This window comes from Armigeres subalbatus, chromosome 2 (assembly GCF_024139115.2).
Source record: "Armigeres subalbatus isolate Guangzhou_Male chromosome 2, GZ_Asu_2, whole genome shotgun sequence".
NCBI lineage: Eukaryota > Metazoa > Arthropoda > Insecta > Diptera > Culicidae > Armigeres > Armigeres subalbatus.
In genome coordinates, this window is record NC_085140.1 from 225,377,357 (window position 1) to 225,404,338 (window position 26,982).

At 43.3% G+C, this 26,982-nt stretch overlaps 1 protein-coding gene across 1 annotated transcript in view; it reads left to right on the plus strand.

Moving 5' to 3' along the window:
• LOC134211770 (muscle M-line assembly protein unc-89-like) overlaps positions 1-26,982 on the plus strand; it is a 213,058-nt gene that overhangs the window by 170,880 nt on the left and 15,196 nt on the right. The window contains exon 6 of the mRNA XM_062688993.1: positions 5,197-7,779. Within this exon, the coding sequence (XP_062544977.1) occupies positions 5,197-7,779 (2,583 nt within the window). The remainder of the gene's footprint in view (positions 1-5,196; positions 7,780-26,982) is intronic.

Genomic DNA, 26,982 nt, shown 5'->3' on the forward strand with positions numbered 1-26,982 from the left:
TCAAAACTAAGAACACCAAGTCGCGCTCTTGGCTCATGTTCCGTTCAGGATGCATCTCTGGCGACGAGTGAAGCCAAGTACAGTAAAATCCTTTGCGGTTGTCGTGGTAATATGCTCTTTGAAGTTTAGCTTGCTGTCCATTATTACGCCAAGGTCCTTGATGGATGATTCCAGTGTTGCATCGTTTACAGCGAATTAAAATCCCAGCTGCGTTCTAACGGGTGGCCACTAAAAAGCGGGAATGGAAAGAATGGCTCGAGAAAAAAAACTTCAAAGCAGTACAGTTCAATTTGATATACGTTATATAAAGAGTTGGCCTTAGTCTTTAAATTGAGATAAGTAAATAATAGTATATGGTCCATGGTCCATCGTGTGGCGTAGCTTAATCTTGCATGTATCACATGACCGCTTCACCTGGACGGCTGTGCGCAGCAGTATTTCCTGTTTTGACGTTTGTTTTAAACAACTGAACATGTTGGAGTAAAAGTGTGTGGGCGACATTTTCTGAATATTCTAAGGATTCATTCACATAAGGAAATATTTGTCTGAAAGAATTAATGTTGTCATAATTGAAGTATCGAAATTCCCGTTTTTTAGTGACCACCCGTTACTTCTGGTAAAACTAATAACTTTTCACTTTATTATTATTATTTATTTATTCAGACTAAGGCCGAAGTGGCTTGTGCGGTATATAAAAGTCTTCTTCATTCGGCTCGGTCCATGGCTACACGTCGCCAACCACGCAGTCTACGGACGGTCCGCAAGTCATCTTCCACCTGATCGATCAACATTGCCCACTGCGCACCTCGCCTTCTTGTGCCCGTCGGATCGTTGTCGAGAACCATTTTCACAGGGTTACTGTCCGACATTCTGGCTACGTGCCCGGCCCACCGCAGTCATCCGATTTTCACTGTGTGAACGATGGATGGTTCTCCCAATAGCTGATGCAATTCGTGGTTCTTTCGCCTCCTCCACGTACCGTCCGCCATCTGCACCCCACCATAGATAGTACGCAGCACTTTCCTTTGAAAACTCCAAGTGCGCGTTGGTCCTCCACGAGCATCGTCCAGGTCTCGGCAGTCATCAGTGATCCCAAGTACACAAATTCTTCTACCACCTCGATTTCGTCACCACCGATGCAAACTCGCGGTGGGTGGCTCACATTGTCTTCTCTTGAACCTCTTCCTATCATGTACATTGTCTTCGACGTGTTGATGACTAGTCCGATCCGCTTAGCTTCCCTCTTCAGTCTGATGTAGGCTTCCTCCATCTTCTCAAAGTTACGTGCCATAAATATCTATGTCGTCGGCGAAGCCAAATAGCTGGACGGACTTATTGAAAATTGTACCACTCGTGTTAATCCCTGCTTTTCGTATTCCCCCTTCCAAAGCGATGTTGAATAGCAGACACGAAAGACCATCACCTTGCCGTAACCCTCTGTGGATTTCGAAGGGCCTCGAGAATGCCCCTGAAACTCGAACTACGCACATCACCCGATCCATCGTCGCTTTGATCAACCGTGTCTGTTTATCCGGAAAACCGTTTTCGTGCATTAGCTGCCATAGCTGGTCCCGATCGATTGTATCATATGCGGCTTTGAAGTCGATGAATAGATGATGTGTGGGCACGTTGTATTCGCGGCATTTCTGCAGTACTTGGCGAATGGCGAACACCTGGTCCATGGTGGAGCGTTCGCCCATAAAACCCGCCTGGTACTGCCCCACGAACTCCCTTGCAGTTGGTGCTAGTCGACGGCATAAAATTTGGGAGAGTACCTTGTAGGTGGCGCTCAGCAATGTGATTGCGCGGTAGTTGCTACAATCTAGCTTATCGCCCTTTTTGTAGATGGGACACACGACACCTTCCATCCAACCCTGCGGCAAAACTTCCTCCTCCCAAATCTTGGTAATGACCCAGTGCAGCGCTCTAGCCAGTGCCTCACCACTGTGTTTAAATAGCTCTCCTGGTAGTTGGTCAACCCCAGGGGCTTTGTTGTTCTTCAGCCAGCCAATCTCCTCCTGGATTTCCTGGAGATCCGGAGCCGGTAAAATTATTTCCTGCGCGCGTTCTTCCAGGTCCATCACCATACCGCCATCTTCGTCTGCCACATCGCCATTCAGGTGTTCTTCGTAGTGCTGCCGCCACCTTTAGATCACCTCACGCTCGTTCGTAAGAAGGTTCCCGTTTATGTCTTTGCACATATCAGGCTGTGGCACGTGGCCCTTACGTGAACAGTTTAGCTTCTCATAGAACTTTCGTGTGTTATTAGCGCGGTACAGTTGCTCCGTCTCTTCACGGTCTCGATCTTCCTGCTGGCGCTTTTTCCTCCGGAAAATCGAGTTTTGTCTGTTCCGCGCCTGTTTATATCGTGCCTCGTTCGCCCTCGTGCGGTGTTGCAGCAATCTCGCCCATGCTGCATTCTTCTCTTCCACTAACTGCTCACATTCGCCGTCATACCAGTCGTTTCTCTGATCCGAGGGCACCGTGCCAAGTGCAGCGGTTGCGGTGCTTCCAATAGCGGATCGAATATCGCTCCAGCCCTCTTCAAGAGACGCTGCGCCTAGCTGCTCTTCCGTTGGAAGTGCCACTTCCAGCTGCTGCGCGTATTCTTTGGCTAGTCTACCGTCTTGTAGCCGCCCAATGTTAAGCCGCGGCGTCCGACTTCGACGCGTGTTGTACACCGTCGAGAGTTTTGAGCGCAGGCATACTGCAACGAGGTAGTGGTCGGATTCTATATTCGCACTGCGGTAAGTGCGGACGTTCGTGATGTCGGAGAAGAATTTACCGTCGATTAGAACATGGTCGATTTGGTTTTCCGTTTCTTGGTTAGGCGATCTCCATGTGGCCTTGTGGATATTTTTGCGGGGAAAGAAAGTGCTTCGGACTACCATTCCGCGGGAGGCTGCGAAGTTTATGCATCGTTGGCCGTTGTCATTCGATACGGTGTGCAGACTATCCGGTCCGATGACCGGTCTATACATTTCCTCCCTTCCTACCTGTGCGTTCATGTCACCGATGACGATTTTGACGTCCCGCAGTGGGCATCCATCGTATGTCTGCTCCAGCTGTGCGTTGAACGCTTCTTTCTCGTCGTCGGGCCTCCCTTCGTGTGGGCAGTGCACGTTGATGATGCTATAGTTGAAGAAACGGCCTTTAATCCTCAGCTTGCACATCCTTGCGTTGATTGGCTGCACTATGAAGCCGGTTCCCAGCTCGTTGGTGGTGCCACAGCTTTGGTAGAAGGTAGCCGCTCGATGCCCGCTTTTCCACACTTTCTGTCCTGTCCAGCAAATCTCCTGCAGGACGAATGCCGTTTAGCCAAATAGTTAAAATATATTTACCTATAAAATGTGTGAAGTGAGTAGTGAGAAGTAAGAAGGGTTTGTAGTGGGAAGCAAGAAGTGAGAAGTGATAAGTAAGATAGCAAGTAGAAAGTAATACGAAGCAAGATGATCTCTGAATGAAGAATAAACAAAGAAGAAGGAAGGGGTAAGAAGAAAGAAGGAAGAATCAAAGAAGAAGGAAAAAAACTAGGGAGAAGGAAGGAGGAAAACAGAAAAAGGAAGAAGGAAGAGGGAAAAAGGAAGAAGGCAGATTGATGAAGGAAGAAGGAAATATGAAGATGGAATAAGGAAGAAAGAAGACGGAGGTAGCAATAAGCAAGAAGGAAGAAGAAAGTAGAAAAAGATGGAGTATGGAAGAAAGAAGGATGAAGAAATGAGAAAGGAGAATGAAGGAAAAAGGACGAAGGAAAAAAGAACATACAATAATGAAAAAACTCAAAGGTGCAGCCCAATCGGGTTGTAGGCAAAGGTGACGTAGGACTATGTAGCTCATGGAATGGATCTCACTTGATTTGTTGATACACCCAGGTTTGTTTTACGCGGTTGGAGTTCATTAATTTCTCGGTTAATCCGAACTTTCGCAGCTTTTTAAATACCACCTGAATTTTCTTTGATTTTTTGTGATTTTTTTCGTGGGGTTAACTCATTGTTTCATTGACGCTGAAGGTCTTAAACGACTAAAACCAAACCGTGTAACCTATTGGACCCGACCGTTCGAAATAGTCGCTCCTTGAACGGTCGTTGAAATCGCCGTTTTCAGCTTCACACCCATCTTCATAGTAAAATCTGTCAAAACTGACCAGTCTGCCACGTGTTTTTTGCTGTTTCCCTCGGACTTCTCTTTCTTTTTCCGATGTTTTGACATCTGTTTTGATAGACAAGGAGCAAAAAAACAAGGTAATCTACCAAACATTTATTGAGTTTGGTAAACCTTGCTGGAGAAGGGAACGTTTGAAATAGGCGAGTGAACCGACCTTCGAATCCATTGATCAAGTAAATCCACAATATTGGTAACACAAAAGTTGAATTATTTTGATCCAAAAACATGTGTAGATAAGGAGCCTAACATGTAGTTTTTCAAAATTCTAACTAGCACTAGTTTTCAATATAACGCTGTTAATAACATTTTAAAAGCATTTTAAAATATACTTCCTATATTTCACCATATTGAAAAACAGTGATTTCACGCACACGTCCGTCACCGCTAGATGGCAACAGCGCGGCTGCGTCAAAGAGAATGCTTTCAGTCTTGACATGTGCTTGCCAACTTCAATGAGGGGCAAGATTACTCTATTTTATAAAGATATTTGGATTGTTATGATTAGGCTAGATGTACCAGTTGTGGCAATAGCACCAGTTGTCGCACTAGTGCTTTATATGTGAAATGGCCAATCAAATCATAGCAAACCAAGTTCATATCGATAAAGCATATTCATATGATACGATAACACCTTTGATCTCCCCCAAAACAAGCAAAGAATAATTGTAAAAATTGATTTTGCCTAATTTTTGACGTCCTTTGCACCAGTTGTCGCACTAGTGGTCCCTATTTGGCCTGTCCCATAAGAAAACAATGGGATTTGCCAAATAAGGAACCAAAATTAAGAATAGTGCCACAACTGGTGTATGCGTTCCTATTATGAATTATTCATTTTTGAGGATTATAACAAATTTTATTGTGGTTTTCTCAGCTGTTCTAAGGAGCAGGAAGTAAAACCTTTCGTTTGATATATAAAGACCACCCACATGCCTTTTACTTATTTTCTAAAAAATAGCTGTTTTTAAGTATGGCGACAACTGGTACACCCACCCTATATTAATATTCTCGTATGTTTTTTTTCTATTTTTACAGAATATTATGATATACAAGTGAACGATCTAATCCTCGAAGTTCAAATACGTGGTAATCCACACCCCACTATAAAATGGTTTAGAGATGGCTTAGAACTAGATGATACCGAAGGTGATAAATTTTTCCTGCTTAGAGAGCCTGATGGTATTCACAAGCTAACAATACATGATCCACAAATAAAAGATCAAGGTCGCTACATGTGTGAAGCGGAGAACATAGCTGGCAAAGATACTATTCGCCATGAAATCAGAAAACTCAACAAAGATTTTCATGTTTATGGCATCGCACATCATGACCCAAGCGTAATGAAACATGGCATATATGAAGAAAAGCCAGAAGTTGTGGAACGAGAGCACAGAGAAGTTGTATTTCTAGAAGACGGAACATATTATATGCGTGGTCAAACACCAGAATATCTATGGGAATATGAAACAGACACTAGTGCAGAAAGCGAATATGAACCATATGAAGGATCTACAGAGGAAGAAAAAGAGGAAGAGGATGAAGATGATGATGAAGCCGAAGAAGAAGACAAGGAAAATGTTGGAGAAGATAATGGAAATGGGAAGGTTGGAGACATTGATGTGAATGAGGTAAAGCCAGAAGTAGATTCCGAGGAAACCGAACAAACTGAAGATAAATCTGACGAAGAAGAAGAAAAGTCTCCACCTCCTCCAGTTATTAAGCGCGGACCAAAAATTAAGAAGTTGAGAAAAAAAAATATTTATAAAGAAGCACCAAAGGCTGAATCTGAGCCGCAAAAAATAGAACAGCTGCAAACATCAGAAAAGTTGTTAGAATCAGAACAGCATCAACCTCAAGTACAAGATACACAACCTGAAACAGTTATAAAGGATGAAGAGTATCCTTTAGTTGAAGCAGAAGCAGTACATTCTCAAGTTACAGCTGTCGAAATCGCTGGTGTAAAAAGTGAAGAAGAACTTCGAAAAGAGAGATACCTCCGACTGTTTCCCGAACTAATACCAGATCCTCCGAAACCTGAAGAAAGTAAAAATGCATTGAAATTCATAACAGAACTAAGGGATATAACAATCATGGAAGGAAAACCAACTAAACTATTTTGCACTGTTTTAGGTCCCAAACCAGAAATAAAATGGTTCAAGAATGGAGAACCCATGGAGTTCTCAAAAACAATCAAGAATCAGTCTCATGAAGGTACAGGAATTATAAACTTTACTCAAGTGTCTCGATTAGACGAAGGAATATATAAGGTTGTGGTTAAAAATAAAGAGAATCATATTATTACTTCTGAAGCCAAAATCATAGTCATCCAAAAACCTGAGCTTCCGAAAGGATTAGGACCTAGGTTTATTACTAATATTGATCAGCATTATGATTTTAGAGTTGACGACTTAATATTAGAAACACACATTAAGGGTGATGGTTTACTAATGGTGCAATGGTTTTTGGACGGAATTGAAATTCAAAATAACGAAAAATATATTCAAATACGAGAGCCAATGGGTATATATAAATTATGCATTCATAATCCACAAGCTAAGGATAGCGGAAGGTATACAATTCAAGTAACGAATGACTTCGGAACAGCTGAACAAAAATACAATCTACGATTTGAAGGGAAAACTGGAAAACCATCTTACGGGATATTTCATGCAGACCCAAGGCGACAGTATACTGATGATGAAGCCGAAAAACAACCAAGACAGCACCGTGAAGTAATATTCTTAGAAGATGGCACTTATTATGTGCGAGGGCATACTCCTCAACAATTTTGGGAATGGGAAACAGATACAAGTGCTGAAAGCGAATACGAAGAATACATTTCTGAATCATCCTCATCCTCAGAAGAAGAGGAAGAAAAAGAGGAAGAAGACGGCGCAGAAAAAGAGGATGGAACAGAAAACCAAGACGATGAAATCTCTAGCGATAAGCAAACAGAGCAACAGACAGCCGATATAGAATCAGAAAAGGAAATAGGAGATGAAGAACGTGAAGAAGAACAAGACGAGCCTGTTATAGAACCACCTAAAGTTATTAAACGAGGCCCGAAAATTAAAAAGATGAGAAAAAAAGTAAATAAACCAGTTATGGCTATTGATGTATCACCTGCTCCAGCACCTGCAACTGTTCGTCAGATAGAAAATATGAGCGCTGAAGTAGTTCAAGGTATAGGAACCCCAGCAAAAATGCGAATAAGCCAACGAATTCTGAGTGGGCAACCACAGGAACCTCCGTCAGAACCTAAGCCGAAGAGAAAACCAATTGAAGTTGAGTTTATAAGTCGTTTAAGAAATCAAACACTGCTCAAAGGTAAAACTTTGAGCCTCAACTGTTGTTGCTCTGATAATCAAAAATTAGAAGTTTCTTGGTTCAAAGATGGTAACAAATTTGAAATGAACAAGCGATGTGTTAGTGATGTTCACTTTGGATTTATTACGTTGGAGATATATCGTATAACTGTTGAAGATTCTGGATTGTATGAATGCTATGCAAAAACTGCGAACGGAGAGGCTAAGGATTCATGCAACATTACCGTATTCGAACTACCAGGCAAGGAAATAGTTGAGTTGGTACCTCCTATGTTTATACATCCTTTGAGCGGTAAGTATAGTTAGTTCATAGTATCGATATATAGACCAATGCAAACTCTAACTTAACCTCACTTATTTTGACAGTTCACAGAGCTTGTTTACAAGGTGTTAGAAGAAACATCGATGAGGGGAAAATTAAATATAATATTTTTAGTTTGAAAGTGCTGTGATTCGAATATTTCAGTGATATTCTTTGCATTCAACATGAAATCAATCGCAGAAGCCATCTACATGCGAGTAAAATGACGAAACAATTTTATCGGGAACTTCGCTGGAGGCTAAGTCCTGGTGAAATAGCTCTGTGAACTGTCAACCTGATATATTATGCCATAAATAAAATGTTTCATCCTCGCTGTAGAACACGCCCAGACAGACATAACACGTTGAACATTCACTCATCAAATTCATCGTCGTGCAAAAACTAACGACATCTGTTGTTTTCATTGAGTTGGGCAAATCACGAACCTGATGACAGTAGTGAACAAACGTCAAACTCGAGAAAATCCGCTGCGCGTGCCACGAGTGATCGATTGGCCAACTAATGATTAATCAAACTGATTAGTAAATTAGTGAACGATGAATATTTTAGGAATGAAATGTCTGATCGTCGGCCTCATTGGCCCATTCAACAGGCGTGCAATTGAGGATAGTTTTACAGTCCCCAGGCGAAACAAGTTTAGGTGATTTATGTTGGCCGGAGAAAGGGAACCCCCTCACGAATAACAAAACAATACTAGAGTTCCCTCTCTACACCGCGGCAGGCTACTGACTGATACTTCTGCCGTAGTTGCAGTTCTTGTAATAAATATGAACTTTCTGTTCAGTGTATTCCACAACTTTCACACACACGTACGCGCATTATCATATAGGGAAACTTATGTACAGCTAGTTAGGAACTGCGTCAGTTAGAAAGTGCCGATCGTACGTAGCAGACGTAATAATAAAACCTGATTATAATTACAAAAGTAAAGTTATTGGCACATTTACTACATGGTGTCCGAAGTGAACCAATGTTTACCACTAGCCTAGTGATTAAAACAGAGTGGAAACCTTTTTAATGAGCTGGAAGCGGAGGATAATTCACGCGCAGAGGAGTTGAAAATGGCGTCAGGATTCGAAATGTGTTTGCCACAGCCGCTTGACACAGCAAACCTCGCAAAGGAGTGGCCCCGCTGGAAGCAGGCGTTTGCGATCTATTTGAGAGCGAACAACAAAATCTCGGAAAATGAAGACAATAAAATTGCGACGTTCTTGTGACTGGTTGGACCGCGCAGGGTGGAGATTTACAACACTTTGTACCCACACCATGGAAGCGTGGAGAATATGTTCGGGCTTGAGCCGGCAGCAGGTGTTGGTGATATTTTTGCTGATGCTGCTGTGGAGGTTACTTCTGATGATGGTGGTGGTAGTGGTGAAGCAGGAGGCAATGCTGTACGCACACTAACGGAAGTGATTTCGGCTTTTGACAACTACTGCCTGCCGCGTAAGAATGTGGCAATGGAAGCCTTCAAGTTTAACCTGATCGCACAAAAGGAGAAGCAGTCGTTTGGAGATTTTGAGACAGAATTACGCACACAAGTGCAATATTGCGATTTCAAATGTTCTGGTTGCCAAATGTCCTATTCTGACCGGATGATTCGCGACATAGTAATCATAGGAGTGCAAGACAAGAAGCTACAACTGAAACTGCTCGACGGGAAAAACGATCCACTGATGAAAGTTATTGAAACCTGTAAAAATTTTGAGGCCGCTGCTGAGAATAGGCAGTTACTAGATCGACGAGCTGACCCGTTGTCAGTGAAAGTAGTTGAGCAGCCGGGTGAAATATCAGCAAAGCATATAGTGGACTCAGTCTCGCGGAATTCTTGCTTCAACTGTGGAAAGCCGTTTCATCGAAACCATCGTAAGAATTGTCCAGCTTCAAAAACCGTCTGCCATTCTTGTGGAGAAGTTGGCCATTTCAAGCTGCGCTGTCACATGAAAGACGAAGGAAATCACGATCGGGTCAACCGAACGACTCCTGCCAGAGGAGCGGATAACCGGGTCAACCAGGCGGCCCCACATGGAGGATTCGGGAACCGGGTCAATCAGGCGACCCCTCGTGGACGATCTGGAAACCGGGTCAACCAGGTGGCTCCAACTGTCGAATGGAAGAAGTCCATACAATCAGTGAATTGGTCTGACGCAGGTAAGAATGAACAGGTCGATAATGCACGCAGTGTGAAATATGACTCCATGATCACTTCTTACAGAGTAATTTATAATATTCAAGAGAGAGGTCGAGTTCTAAGATGGAAGAAGATCTATCATATCAATAAACAACCGGTTGAGTTTAAATTAGATACAGGTTCGGATGTTAATTGCTACCGTTAAGTATTTGTAGGAAAGTTCATGTTCCTATTCAACGATTTGGTGATGGTCCAGTGTTTGATTACAGTTCAAATAAAATAAACATTCATGGTAAAGCGCAACTGACATGTGTTGATCCCTCAAACACTGTTTCTCAATCTGCTGAATTTCGGATACATCTGCAGAAGGAATAGTACGAGCGAAAACCCCATCAATGTAATACGCTATTATCGAGTTAATTATTAAAAAATCTTACCTATAATTTGGTCGTCGTTTGGCAAGCAACCTAAAGCCGATTCTTTCTTCGGGGAATATTCTGCTCAATCCGGTAGTAACTAATGTTGACCACTTCTGTTGGTTTCCTCCCGTCAACGTTGATTTCCAAATCACTAACGTTCCGGTGGCGGCACAAAACAATTTGCGAGCAGCGTTGCTCTATTGCAAAATAAAACCATTTTAGCAAGTAACAGTAAATAACTTGCAAGCAGTATATTTTTCGACGGAACTATTTTTGCGAAACCACCGTCAGTTGAATCCGCGCGTTTTGCACTTTTTGACAATTCAATTGTAAATAGACATTATACAGAGTTGCCAGAAAAAGTAGTTTTAACGATGTTCTCACCACTGTCAAGTGTTGCCAAATATGCTAAATATCATAGGATCACCATCGTCTGGCAAGAATATTCACCTCAAAAAACAGACGATGTTAATCTTTTCAAAAAATTGTAAGAAAATAACCGTTTCATAGAAACAGCTGATTTTATGCGCAATGTTATCTAAACCCAAGGATGTTTTAGGGAAAAATACAAAACATAGGTGTTTGGTCGGACGGGAAAGGTCTATTGTTGATGATGGGTTTGAACATCTTCTGGGGCTTCAAGCATGTAGTGAATTCGGGTTAATAAGAAGGTTGTGCAATGTTTCCCAACTCTTTGATATTCCGACTAGTAAAATGGAATTTGTGGATCAGTTTCGTGATATTTTCGAGGGTCTTGGGGAGTTTCCGGGTACCAGTTCCATTATTCTCAAACCTGATGCCGTCCCAACATTACATTATAAAAAGCGAATTCCTTTTGCACTTCATGATCGCGTTAAAGCAGAGCTGGAGCAAATGGTTAAGCAAAAAGTGATCTCTCCAGTTGATTACCCAACTAATTGGGTTAGCAATATGCAAGTAGTCGAAAAGCCTAATGGAAAATTGCGAATTTGTTTGGACCCTAAACCGCTAAATATGTGCATCAAACGAGAACACTTCCTTATTCCTACCCAAGAAGATCTATTTAGTCGCCTGTCTGGCAAGAATGTATTCAGTGTTTTGGATCTAAGAAGTAGGTTTTGGCAAATGAAATTGGACCCACAAAGTTATGATTTGACCACTTTCATGACGCCTTTCGGTCGTTATCGTTGGAACAGAGTACCGTTTGGGTTGAATAGTGCTCCTGAAATGTTTCAACGTAGGATGGTGCAAATATTCGGTGATATTGAGGGTTTGGAGATATATTTTGATGACATGGCGATAGCTGGAGTTGACGTGGATGATCATGATCGTATTTTATCGCAAGTAATTGTGAGGGCTCGTGAAAACAATGTAAAGTTCAACTGTGGAAAACTTCAGTTCCGTCAAACTCGTGTGGATTTTATGGGACATACCATGGGAGAGGGCCAAATCTGTCCTTTGGACAAGGACGTTCGTGCTGTGACGGAGATGCCTAAACCAAAAAACATCAGCGACGTTTCACGGCTTCTAGGGCTGTTGAAATATTTGGCGAAGTTTATTCCCAATTTGTCCAAGCGTACTTCACATCTTCGTAATCTCACTCACAATGGAGTCGAATGGAAGTGGACAGATCAACATGATGAGGAGTTTAAGGATCATTGTTGTTCCTTGGGGAAGGCTCCAGTTCTCGCCATTTTCGATCCGAATAAACCATGCAGAGTACAAACAGACAGTTCTAAGGATGGTTTAGGTGCGTTAAGGATGGTTTGGTGCGTGTTACTGCAGGAAAATGGACCGGTGGCCTTCACGTCCCGTACGTTGTCTCAAAGCGAGCAGAAATGGGCCCAGATCGAAAAGGAACTACTTGCTGTTGTCTTTGCGTGTTCCCGATTCCACAACTTTCTCTATGGTAGGGAATTCAACGTTGAGTCAGATCATAAGCCACTTGAAAGTCTTATGAAACGCGATATCGATGACGTACCACCTCGATTACAGCGAATGTTCCTAGCTTTACTCAAGTATCCAGGCTTGTCTCTTATGTATGTTCCGGGCAAAAGTGTATTGGTAGCAGATTGCTTATCTCGTGCCCCATTACCAACGACGGATGATTGTGACCTTCAACTTGAAGGTATGGTGCATATGTTAACTAAACGTGCCTGCATGTCCCAGGAGAACTATGAACGATATGTGGAAACTTTTAAAAGAGACAAACGATACATGCGCATCGTGGAATACATTCGTTGTGGATGGCCTCCATACTATGCATTGGATGATTTGAGCAAACTGTTTAACAAATACCGACATGAGTTGCACTACGAGAATTCCTTGTTGTTTAAAAATCATAAACTGGTCATTCCGACAGAGTTACAGGAACTAATATGTAGATGGTTACACGCCCCTCATCTAGGGATGGAAAAGACTCTCGCTAGAGCAAGGATGCAATTCTTTTGGCCTTGAATGACAAACGATTTAAAAGAGATAGTTAAGACTTGCAGAATCTGTGAGAAATTCCAGAGAAGCAATCAGAAGGAACCTCTAGTACAAGATTCGATCCCTGACTATCCGTTCCAGAAAGTGTCAACAGATATTTTTGAGTATGGAGGACATGACTGGCTTGTAATTGTTGACTCTTATTCGGGATTTATTTGTTGCGACAGGCTGCATGTTAAAACAATGAGCAGCGTATGTAAACTTTTTGATAAATTCTTTAATTGCTATGGGTATCCTACAGAGATGCGAAGTGACAATGTACCGTTCAACTCATTGGAGTGTGACCGATATGTGAACCGGAACAATATCTCTCTTAAATTCTCGAGTCCTTGTTATCCACAAAGTAACGGTCTTGCAGAGAAAGCCGTGGCAATTGCGAAGAATATTCTCAAGCGTTGCTATGAATCTGGAGAAGTGGATCAATACCAGTACCATGTCCTGGAATACAACACAACTCCAGTAGCCAGCATGCAGATGTCCCCTAGTCAACTATTCTTTGGAAGGCAGGTCAAGACGCGTATGCCGATTGATGAGTCTTTATTGCTCAAATCTGATATCGACAACTCCTCAGTTCAGGCGAAGCATCAGCATAAACGTGAAATACAAAAAGGGTATTACGACAGACATGCAAATCACTTGCACCGCTGGTTGAAGGACAGAAAGTGATCTTTAGGAAAAAATCCAGAGATTGGAATTATGGTATTGTTGTGCGACAAGTCAATGATCGGTCTTATGTTGTCAAAGATTACTTTGGAAATCACTAACGTAGAAATCGTCGTTTCTTGTCATCCACTGTGAACAGTGAAGATCAACCGGAATACCCAGAAGATCATGTACCTTCGCAGTTTACAGATGGCCAATCAAAAAGAGTCGTAGGTTTGCCGTCAAATTCTACAAAAACAGCAGTACGAGATAGTCTTGATGTTTTCGGTGATAGCGTGCTCAATAATCCCGTTCCACCTGTGGGTGATAATGTCTGCCTCAATGAATCTAGCGAATCAGACTTTCTTGGGTTTAGCGACTCTGAATTCGACTCACTTCCCTCATTCCATGGTTTGCCAGTAGATCCGCCACCCACTTCTTTCATGGTGACTCGCAGTGGCCGAGTAGTAATTCCTCCGGATCGCTATGGTCAGTGGCAATACTGAATGTTTCCTTCCCTCTTTCAAAGTTTGTGCATTTATGTTATGTGTTATTAATTAAATAAAGAAAATAAAAGAAAAATGCGTGTAATGAATATGAACTTTCTGTTCAGTGTATTCCACAACTTTCACACACACGTACGTGCATTATCATTTAGGGAAACTTATGTACAGCTAGTTAGGAACTGCGTCAGTTAGAAAGTGCCGATCGTATGTAGCAGACGTAATAATAAAACCTGATTATATATATTTTTTTTTTTTTTACCAGTTCATTTATTTGGTAGGCTCAGTCGTGTGTGACACTTTGCGGAGCCGCAATTCTCAAGTATGATATTTTTACATGGTATATCATCTTATCTTAACAGTTAGTTGGGAGGGGACATAGACCATAATACTCGTGGCGACTCAAGGTTAAAAAACTTAATACAGGACGGACGGGGTAGGGATTTGGGTTTAGGTTATTTCAGCTGCTCATCCGGGCGTTTGACGTTGAACGTTGAAAACGATTTTTCGTGGCGTCGTGCTCGATTTTGGTTCGTCAGGGAACATCTTCCGGATGGCCAGAGCTTCGGGGTACATGGTACAGAGAAACAGAATCGGACAAGAAAAAAAAACTGAGAAAGAGAAGAATATAGGCATTAAAGTTTGATGTCAGCCAAGCAAAGGAAGGCATAGATGGCCTGCATATACACCTGTGTTCAGAATAATAGCAGCGGTAGCCGTTTTTCATACAAAATGGTCAACTTTGACAAGCTGTAACTTTGTACCCCGATGACCGATTGAGCTGAAATTTTGACAGTGAACTACAAATATGTTGAAATTTACACATACCAAGTATCATTTTTCTCGAATGACGCGTTCGAAAATTACGCACTAGGTCAAATTGTTCAAAATAATAGCAGTTTTTGTTTTGGAAATATCAGGAAAACAATTCATTGGAATGTTATCAATTTCGATTGAGGTGCTGCGAGACATTAAGTTTATAATTTAAAAAATACAAACTGGGGAATTTGACATTTACATTGGCCAATATATCAAAAATAAAAACTGCTATTTTTTTGAACAATTTGACCTAGTGCGTAATTTTTTAACGCGTCATTCGAGAAAAATGATACTTAGTATGTGTAAATTTCAATATATTTGTAGTTCACTGCCAAAATTTCAACTCAATCGGTCATCGGGGTACAAAGTTACAGCTTGTCAAAGTTGACCATTTTGTATGAAAAACGGCTTCCGCTGCTATTATTCTGAACACAGGTGTATATCACATCGCGATCTCCCAAAACACCTCTTATATCCCGGAAGGGTTGTTTACCTCGGGTCACAAGGGTATCCAATAGTTGCTCTCTGGAGGCGTCATTTTCCGAGCAATACCAAACTACGTGATCGATGTCATCGTAACCGGCTCCGCACCTACATAGGTTGCTATCGACCAGGTTTATTCTGTAGAGATGTGTGTTTAGTGAATAGTGATTGGACATAAGCCTCGACATCGTGCGGATGAAGCCTCGACTTAAGTCCTCACCTCTGAACCACGCTCGCGCAGAAACTTTAGGAACTATGGAAAATAGCCACCGTCCAAGCTCATTGTGTGACCAAACCATTTGCCAATTTTGAAGAGTACTCTGACGGACTAATGGGAAAAACTCGTTATTCGAGATTTGTCTATCATAAACTTCACCTTCCTGTGCGCCCACCTTTGCTAGCGAGTCCGCCTTCTCATTGCCATAGATTAGGCAATGGGATGGGACCCATACAAAGGTAATCTTGAATGATCTTTCGACCAAATCACGCATCTGCTCTCTTATAGTTGTAAGAAAGTAAGATGCGTGCTTAACAGGTTTCATCGACCGGAGTGCCTCGATAGAACTAAGACTATCCGAGAAGATGAAATAATGGTCTACGGGCTGATCGGAAATTATCCCCAAAGCGAAATTAATTGCTGCCAGCTCAGCAACATAAACCGAACACGGTTCTTGAAGTTTTCGGAAGGTGGTTGAATTTACGTTGAAAACACCGAAGCCAGTGGATCCGTTAATGCGAGAACCATCAGTGAAATATCTGTTATTGCAATTGACATGTTCATATTTTTCAGAAAAAATGGAAGGGATAGATATTTGTCGAAGATGATCTGGTATTCCTTGAACAGCATGTTTCATGGACAGATCGTATTCAATTGAGGAACTGTCGTTGACGAAGAGAACTCGAGGTGGATTATAACATGGAAGACAGAGATCTGTCGATATGTAGTTGAGATAGACTCGCAGGTATCTTGAACGATGAGCCAGTTCAAGCATATTATCGAAGTTTTCTAATACAAGTGTGTTACTTGTTCCACATTTGATCAGTATTCTAAGTGAGAGCTCCCAGTAACGGTGCTTTAAAGGAGTGACTCCAGCAAGCACCTCCAGGCTCATGTTATGCGTTGAATGCATACAGCCAAGAGCAATACGCAAACAGCGATATTGAATTCGTTCCAATTTGATCAGGTGGCAATCAGCTGCTGAGAGGAAGCAGAAAGAGCCATACTTACTCTAAAACAGAGAGAATAGTCGTTCTATAGAGTTTGATGAGGTCTTCCGGGTGAGCGCCCCACCAAGTTCCAGAGATAGAACGGAGAAAATTGATCCTTTTTCGGCATTTCTCTAACAAATAATCAATATGGGTTTTCCAGGTACACTTGGAATCAAACCAGACCCCAAGGTATTTAGAAGATAAAGATTGGTTTATGTCATCTTTCAACAGCTTTAGTTTCAGTTGAGCTGGGTACCGCTTCTTAGTAAACACTACCAATTGAGTTTTTTGCGGAGAGAACTCGATCCCTAAATGTCTGGCCCAAACAGTCAGGTTATTTAGGGAATTTTGCAATGGTCTTTGCAGGACATTTGCACATGAACCTCTTAGGGAGATCGCGGCATCATCTGCAAGTTGTCTAAGCGTGCATTGTCCTTCCAAACAATTGTCAATATCTTTAACATAGAAATTGTAAAGCAAGGGACTTAAACATGAACCTTGGGGAAGGCCCATGTAGCTATTTCTGGAAGTTGTCAGAGTGCCGAGAGTAAAGTTCATATGTTTTACTGACAACAAATTGTACAAGAAATTATTCAAAATAACGGGTAATCCACTACTGTGCAAATTTTCCGACAGTACTTCTATGGAAACAGAATCAAAAGCGCCCTTAATATCCAAGAAAACTGAAGCCAGTTGCTCCTTGTGCGCATAGGCCAGCTGTATATCTGAAGAGAGCAACGCTAGACAGTCATTTGTTCCTTTACCTTTTCGAAAACCGAATTGAGTATTTGACAGTAATGCATTTTGCTCGACCCAATGGTCAATTCTTGAAAGGATCATTTTCTCCAATAATTTCCTCATGCACGATAGCATGGCGATCGGTCGGTATGAATTGTGATTAGACGCTGGTTTCCCAGGCTTTTGAATAGCTATTACTTTGACCTGGCGCCATTCTGGGGGCACAATGTTGTACTCCATGAAACAGTTGTACAGGTCAAGTAATCGTCTTTTAGCGATATCTGGGAGGTTTTAAGGAAGATTGAATTTGATATTATCGCATCCCGGAGAAGAATTATTTGATGAAAGAAGAGACATAGAAAGTTCCAGCATTAAGAATGGTCCACCCAAAGAACCAGGATCAAAGACTGATTCTCGCAATAGCGGTTCTGCTGGTACGGAATCTGGGCAGGTTTTTTGCGAAGTTGAATATCCATCGATTGGAGTATTCTTCACTCTCATTGGTGGAAATGCGGTTCCGCATGTTGCGGGCCGTTTTCCAAAGTGTTGTCATTGAGGTTTCTCGTGATAGTCCCTCAACAAAACGTCGCCAGTAGCTACGTTTTTTAGCCTTTAGAATATTTTTGAGCTTTCTTTCAAGCCTCAAATACTCTTCGAAAAGCTCAGACTTTCCGTGTTTACGGAAAGCCTTGAAGGCATCAGATTTCTCGGAATACAACTTAGTACATTCATCGTCCCATCCAGGAGTGGCTGGTCTTCTTATGACAGATGTACTTGGAACGCGTCGTTTCTGAGCTTCTAGTGCGCTTTTATGAATCAATTCGGTTAGGAATCGATACTCATCCAGTGGAGGAAGAATATCAGTTGATTCAATACCAATTTTTACCGCCGATGCAAATTTTTGCCAGTCAATGTTTTTCGTGAGGTCGAAAGGAACATTAACTGGCACTGATCGTTGATAGCCGCTTTTGATTGTGGTGACTATCGGCATGTGGTCACTACCATGGGGATCTTGGATTACCTTCCACGTGCAATCTAATGATAGTGAATTAGAGCATAAAGACAGATCTATTCGACTTTCCTGACCTTGAGGTCCTATTCGAGTTACTTCGCCTGTGTTCAAAATATTCAAGTTGAAATCGTCGCACAAATCATAGAAAATAGGCGCTCTGTTATCGTCTCTAGTTTCGCCCCATGCAATACCATGTGCATTCATATCACCCAGTATTAAAACTGGGGATGATAAAAGAGAGACTGCGCTCAAAGATGCCGACGATTAAGTGAGGCATTTGGGGAATATACACTGAAGCTATGCAAAGGTCTTTATTCTTTACATTTACTTGGCAAGCGACGATCTCTAAACCATTAACAGTCGGAATGGAATTCTGTAGAAAGTGTGACATTTTTGATTCCCAAAAGAACGCCACCATAATGATCATTCCGATCTTGGCGAATAATGTTAAAATCGTGGAAGTTGATTTAATCTTCAGAAGAAAGCCATGTTTCACAGAGTGCAAATATATCGCAATCGGAGTTGCGAATTATAAACTTAAACACGTCCAATTTATGTTTCAGACTGTGACAGTTCCACTGCAGCACAGTGATTGTATCCTGTATGGCCGTATTATCCATCAAAAGATACAAGTCCTGCAAGAAGGAGCCATGAAATAGTCAATTGCTTCAGATAACTTTTAACTGTTGGAATAAAGAGGTCAATGATTGGCCTCAATGATTTCGGAATATTGAATAAGTTCAAAATACGATCCACAAGGTCCTTAAAGGATATCAATCCTCGCTTGGACGAGATTCTTTTCTTGGAAGTGCGAGTAGCAGTTTTCTGCTCAGAGATATTCCTTGACTGATGTTTCTTTGTAACATCAGTTTTAGGCAATGGCGGGAATGTCTTACTGCAACATGGGTCAAAAGGAGCAGTATAGACAGGTTGCTTCGGAATTTTAAATAATCCCCATTACCATCAGATTTAGGCAAGCTTCTAGGGATGATTTTGTTTTCTTACGGCGCAATCCCGGGGAAGACAGTTTCTTCCTCTTTTCGGGTACGTGTACCTCCGCAGAATCATCCATATCGGCTACGTCAGAGTCCGATTCGTCTATGGAAATGACATCATAAAAATCACTTACTTGAACGGCAGCTGAAATAGCAGCCGATGCGTTGGCAGTTGCGGATGTGTCTTGCGACTTCACCATTTCTGCATACGACTGCTTAGAGCGCTGTACTAACGAACGCTTAACTTTTTGGGTGCGCTTTTTGTACACCGGGCATTCTTGCAAACCATGGGGAGGGTCCATGCCACAATAAGCGCACTTTGTAACTTGTTGTTGGCAGGACGGGGCTTGTTGTCGCAAAACTCGGCAGTGTGCCCCAACTGTTTGCAGTTGGTACAATTGAAAACTCTGGGTACAAAAAGACGCACCGGAAACAACATATTTTCGATATCTACATATTTTGGGAGTATCGAACCGGCAAACGTTACTCGTAGCGAACCTGACTTCGAATATACTTTTTTACCATCTACCATGGCTGCTGAATGCAATTCCTTGCAGTCCAGAATATCCACGGTAGATTGCAGGGCATTCTTTAAACGGCCTTTTCCTGCAAGTACATCCTTGCAAGTCAGGCTCGCTGCGTTAATTACGCCTTCAATCTCAACCTCCCGCGAGGGACATAAACCAAATATTCCACATTATAGTTCTGGTCTTTTGCGATAGCATTTGCATCCCTGGTATGTAGGTGCGGTTACATGTAGTTTGTTCCTATTGATTTGATGAAAATCAGTTTTCGGTAAACGACGCGTCAAATCACGTTTGATTGCTAAAAATCAATACTTTTCACTTTCTGCCGAAAGTAAACAACCCAGGGACCAGGTGATGTGGCCTGGTAAAATCGCGTGCGAACGACATTGTCTTTGGGAGGCGTTTCGCCTCCACTCACTTCGTCCATGTATCAAAGATAAAAAAACTTAAATAAATTTATTTAAGAAAAAATATTTTTTGGACCAGGCTAATGCCCACTCTTTCTGCACTGTCCGATTCTTTCTATCGAGAAAAAGTGTACCCAACTCCACCGCATGCAAACAATACAAAGCGAATAGGTACTTAGCCGTTTTGTTGCTGCCTTTGTAGGTGCCTACGAACGTCGTCGTACGGGGATGGATGATGCTCTGTCCGAATGCTGATATTCACGGCGCTGTAATGATTACCGGTTGGTAATTTACCAATTACAGCCCGCTTCCTTCTGGTCGCCAGGAATTCACCTTGCGAAACTTCGGTGCCGTTTATTTGGCAACGTAAAAAAGCACTTGATCGAGTTCGCGTGAGAGATCCAAACTAAATGCGTCTGACTCGGTCCGATGCGACACAGGGAATGGTGATTATATTTACAGAAGTAAAGTTATTGGCACATTTACTACAGTTCTTTTTATTCAACAATAGGTATATACAATACAACCATAACAATATTCCTTAATCTACTCAAGAGCAACTCTCTTCTCTTCATTGGCATTACATCTCCCACTGGGACATTGCCGTCTCGCAGCTTAGTGTTCATTAAGCACTTCCACAGTTATTAACTGCGAGGTTTCTAAGTAAAGTTACCATTTCTGCATTCGTATATCATGAGGCTAACACGATGATACTTTTATGCCCAGAGAGGTCGAGACAATTTCCAATCCGAAAATTGTCTAGACCGGCACCGGGAATCGAACCCAGCCACCCTCAGCATGGTCTTGCTTTGTAGTCGCGCATCTTACGGCACGGCTAAGGAGGGCTCCTTATGCAACTACAACAACCAAATGGCGCCTAATTCCTTATCTCCTTGATGATTTTCACCAGGTAGCTGGGAAGATTGTAGCGTTGAGTTTGTACACCAGGCCATCATGCCATACAATGTCGAATGCCTTTTCAACATCGAGTAAGGCCATGGTGGATGTTTTTGAGACAAATTTGTTTCGTCTGAGGACGGACCGCGTAGGAATCCAAACTGTTCTTCGAGCAAGATGTTGAGATTTTCGGCAGACTCAAGTAACCGGTGATGAATAGCTTTTTTGAAAAACTTGGATAACCCTGTGAGAAGGCTGATGGAACGATAACTTTTTGGGGAGAATGGATTCTTCCCAGATCTACGGATGGGGATGACTTCCGATGACTTCCAGGACGATGAGAAGTAGCTGAGCCGCAGACACTGATTAAAGATCATGCTCGAAAAACGGAGCACTCATGTGTTTGAGCTCGAGATTCAGAATGTTATTGAAGCCTGGGGCCTTCATGTTTTTCGACGATTTTATATTGGTCGTCAATTCGCCAGCTGAGATCTTTAAATCCTCCGAGAAGTCGTTGGGAGTTAGGTGAATGTTGTTCGCATACTCGCCAACGGCTGCTTCGTGCGGACTGACGATGTTCTGTCCGAGATTATGTGAGCTAACGGAGTGACGACCTATTTCTGCGACCTTCTCTGCAGGAGTAATCAATTGGTTATGTTTAGATCCTTAGAGCCATTGTTGTCTAATGGGATCAAAGGTGGAATGGGCCGGGGCTTGGATTTTGGAGTTTTGGTCAAATTCCAGAACGGCTTAGCACAGTCTGGAAGAGCGCAGATCTTATTGGAGAAATCACTATTTCTGAGGTCCACCATTCTGGCCTGGATGATTTTTGTCAAACGATTGCAACGTGTCTTGTAACCCATTATGCTGGTACTGCTTTCGCGTGACAATTCGTAAACGGATCAAATCAGTGGCGTACCCAGAAAATTTGTGGGGGGAGTTAGTTTCTGAAGATTTTTTTTCCCAAAAAAAAAAATTCTCCAAAAAATCACTCTAGACGCATCCCGCAATGGCTTCGTGCCGCGAGCCGAAATTTGCAGGGATAAGGATGGGAGCATCTTGACGGACGAACTTGTGGTGATCGAAAGGTGGAAGCAGCACTACGAAGAACATTTCAATGGCGCTGACATAATACATGCAGTGGAAGTCAAGGCAGCGGAGGAGATGACTACGTCAGTTCAGTGGATGATGGAAGCCAACCAGCCCTCACCTTGAGGGAAGTAAGGATGCCATCCAACAGCTAAAGACCAATAAAGCCGGCTTCGTTGGCTTCCGCTCGACAACGGACCAGATCTTTACTGTACGGCAAATCCTTCAAAAATGCCATGAATACCAGGTCCCAACGCACCGTCTGTTCATTGATTTCAAGGCGACATACGAAAGTATAGACCGCGTAGAGCTATGGAAAACTGTGGACAAGAAAAGCTTCCCTGGGAAGCTTACCAGACTGATCAACGCAACGGTGGATGGTGTGTAAAACTGTGTGAAAATTTCGAGCGAACAGTCCAGTTCGATCGAATCGCGCCGGGGACTAAGACAAGGTGATGGACTTTCGAGTCTGTTGTTCAACATTGCGCTAGAAAGTGTCATGCGGAGAGCCGGGTGTAACAGCTGGGGAACGATTTTCAACAGATCCAGTCAATTTATTTGTTTCGTGGATGACATGGACATTGTAGGCCGAACGTTTGCAAAGGTGGCAGAACTGTACGCCCGCCTGAAACGTGAAGCACCAAAAATTGGACTGGTGGTGAATGCATCGAAGACAAAGTGAATGCTAGTGGGCGGAGCCGAGCGCGACAGGGCCCTCCTGGGAAGCAGTGTTACGATAGACGGGGATACCTTCGAGGTGGTCGAGGAATTCGTCTACCTCAGATCTTTGCTAACGGCTGATAACAATGTTAGTCGTGAAATACGAAGGCGCATCATATGTGGAAATCGGGCCTACTACGGGCTCCAGAAGAAACTGCGGTCAAAAAAGATTCACCACCGCACCAAATGTGTCATGTACAAGACGCTAATTAAACCGGTTGTTCTCTATGGATACGAAACATGGACAATGCTTGAGGAGGACTTGCAAGCACTCGGAGTACTCGAGAGACGGTTGCTTAGGACCATATTTGGCGGTGTGCAAGAAGACGGTATGTGGCGGCGAAGAATGAACCATGAGCTCGCCCAGCTCTACGGCGAACCCAGTATCCAGAAGGTAGCTAAAGCCGGAAGGGTAGGATTTGCAGCAACCCTGCAAAGATGGTACTCGCTTCCGATCCGGCAGGTACGAGACGGCGTGGAGCACAGCGAATGAAGTGGGTAGACCAGGTGCAAAACGACTTGGCGAGCGTGGGGCGCATTCGAGGATGGAGAGATGCGGCCTCGAACCGTGTATAGTGGCGTCAAATTGTTGATTCAGCGTTATCTGGTTAGATGTAAACTAAATAAATAAAATGAACATCACTCTAGATTGTACGACACGAAACAGATGAGAGTTTTTGTATAACCAACTCTCTACTAAAATCTACATCAGCTCACTGAAGTAAAGCTAGACGAATAAATGCTCTGATCAGTCGAACATCTACAATTTCATCATTGTAAATAAAGTAGCGAGTACGGACAGTAGTGCCTTATCGGGATTACAATTAACGCGTCTCACGACCGTCTTTCGTATCCGTAGTTCCGCTATCTTTTCGTCGCGAGCGTGCTCACAATCTCCAACGCAAGTCCGTAGAACCAGTTGTAGCGAACATTAATGGTCCTTCGATGAGCAGGATTCGCGAAATCTATATCGTTCACTAGCAAAGTGATTGTGTGAATATCACTGTTATAATTGACATGATTTATGGACTACAACGTTTGGTCATTAACGTCATAGCAATTCCCCAATTTTACTGTCACTTCGAAACGGGGAGTTAATTCATCAAGCGAACACAGAACATTCCAGCATTTAGTGGACACTGTTCGCCGCAACAGCCCCTTGTACCAGTTATCAGTTACCACAGTTGGTAGCGACCGAGCGACTCTACGTACAACGGACGATCCGAGAAGCGTGACCGTCAAACTATTATCACCGAGCAAAAATGAAAATATAAACAGACAGTGATAACAGATATGAGTAAAGTGAGCTGCATCAAAAGTTTTAGTAAATTAATTTAATTTAAATAAATTTATTGTGAAGGATTATTATAAAGGTGAATTTTATAAGATTGAGTTAGACTGAACTTGAAACTATTTACAGTTGAAGAAATCAAATAAGAAATATTGTTGTGAATTATATGGAGCGTAAGATATTGACCGACCCCCCTCCCCCCAAAAGTGCTTACGTAATATGTGTACGGCTCCTAAGTCATCGTTCATCCCATCCAGGGTGGATGAAGAAGGAGGTGAGTTGTACGACTGTGCTGGCTGCGATCAGCCAAATAACGCGGAGCGATATATGGTTCAGTGCCAAAATTGTGAGCATTGGTACCATTTTAAGTGTGCAAACGTGAACACGTCCACGGTACGCTCGGTTAGCTACGTTTGCGCGGTATGTATGCCAGGTGTATCTGAACCAGCACGTAGTCAGATTAGCGGGGCTTCAAATTCGTCGAGTGCTCGTAAATCCAGAGTAGAACGTGAATTGCAACGTCTAGAAGAGGAGCAGAAGTTACTTGAAGACCTGAATCGAGAGCAAGGGAATAGCAAGGTAACGAGCTTTAAATGAGAAGAAACTTCGGGAGAAGCTGGAGAAAGGTAAGCAGTTTATCGCACGCAAGCATGAACTGCTAAATCAGAAGGACAGTGATGAAGGGAACAGTATGCGAAATAGTCAGAGGAGTGCAAAACGCACTGACGATTGGGAACGGCAGACGAAGACAACCGAGAGTTTAGGTCAGGTAATCGTAGGACAGATACCTGTGTCGTTTTTTTCCTAAGCAATGGAGGGGGAATCTGCTCAACAGACATCCTGGGTTGCCCAGGAAGTGCGGGGCTAGGGATCACCTCCAACAGCAAACGAGGGAGGCAGGACTACAACCCCGACCCGCTAAACCGTTTCCATTGCCGCCAAGCCCATCGTCCCTTCGGTACAACCAGAAAGTAATGCTTCAAAGGGGGCCAGTGCACAACGCACCCTCGAGGTTAGCTGCGTGTCCTTGCAGCACCGAACATCGTAACTCGCTTTTTTAGAAGAACACCATGGTATCGTGCCAGCGCGTTGCCGGCTTGCCAGGTGGCCTTACCACGTCCTATGTCCTCGGAAGGTGGGAAGGGTCGACTTTGCGCATGCTTCCCTCTGCACGACTGGTATCAAGAATGATGATGCCGTGTGCACCCCAAATTGACCTCTCTGCGATAGGGCCTATTCGCCAGCACACAGAGGGACTTGCCGACGCGGTGCCTACGCCTGCCCCAGCCTTGACGAGGACCCCTTTCCGTCCTCGGGCTCGGAACCCGCCCGGTTGACCGACGCCACGAAAGCGACGATACCATGTTGTTCTTCGCGCGGCCACTTGTTCGATAAAAGGATCGAGTTCGACCACAGAGCATGACCACCGGTATGACCCATGAAGCCGACTCCGATCCCTTGGACCACCTCTTATTTGCGCCTGAACTAGCCATCCTTGCGTCCACGCGCCACCCTCTGTATAGCTCCGAGACGATTTGGGCGATAGCCGATAAAACGGCGTTCCAGCCAACTTCATCTTTACACATCCTCCGAACTAGGTTGTCCGGGGTAGTGTCCACACCACATGTGGCAAGCATGTGGTCACGCATTGCGCGAAAACGTGAGCACACGAACAACACGTGTTCCGCCGTTTCCTTTAAACCTGCGCACACCAAACACTGCCGAGCAAGCCAGCTGCGTTACCTGCACTGTGATTTTGCAGCACGCTTAAACGCCGGGCACATCGAACCCCCCCATGGGGTGTTTGCTGTTCACAGCTTTGCTGGAACAAATCAAACAATTGGGAGGGTTCGTGCAGCATTGTGCCTTATGTCCCTCAATTTATTATTGTTACCCTGTGTCGTCATCTGTGAATGCTGATCTGTCAGAAAATGCACTCTCCGCAATTCAGCAGGTAGTACATCCTTCTCAACTTCGCGGCGGGTTCCATCCGTCATTTCTCAAATCGTAGATGATGGTAGAGTAGCTGCGGGATCAGAGGTGAAGTCGAACCCAATGACCTTGAAAAGCATCAGCATCGAGTCTGAAGATTCCCTTGAAGGTGCCGTCGGAGGAGATGAGGAAAAGCAAGCTAAAAACAAGGAATTGAATGATTTGCCATTCATTAATTTTCAGCCCTACGCCGATCTTCTAAAGGTTGAAGAAATCGCTCCAAGAATTGATGCAGTGCCTAAAATTAATCGCATTGGAGCCCATTGCTACAAACGTTGGAGTATCAAGACAAGCGAGCTCCGTAAGCAGAATGCCCTTCAACGACAAGCGGAAACGGAGGCAGTGGCGTAGCCAGAGGGGTGGTTTTGGGCATAAAACCCCCCCCCCAGAGACATCATTTTTATTTTTTTTTCGGAAAAAAATGTTCAGAAATAGAGAGACCGACTTTCTCTGTAGATCCGATTGATTGGCCGCTGTTTATAAGCAGCTACCAGCACCAGCACCAGCTACCAGCACTCTACGCGGGTACACCAACTCTGAAAACCTTCTGCGCCTTCAAAGGAGTCTGCGAGGTGGTGCTAAGGAAGCCGTCAGCAGTTTCTTGCTGCACCCGTCGACAGTGCCTCAAGTCATGTCCACTTTGCAGCAACTATATGGCCGTCCGGAACAGATTGTCAACAACATGATTGCCAAGGTTCGGGCAACACCTCCTCCGAAACCTGATCGTTTGGAAACTCTTGTAAGCTTCGGCCTAGTGGTGCAGAATCTTTGCGGACATCTCAAGGCAGTCGGGATGGAGAGACACTTAGCAAACCCCATCTTGTTACAGATTG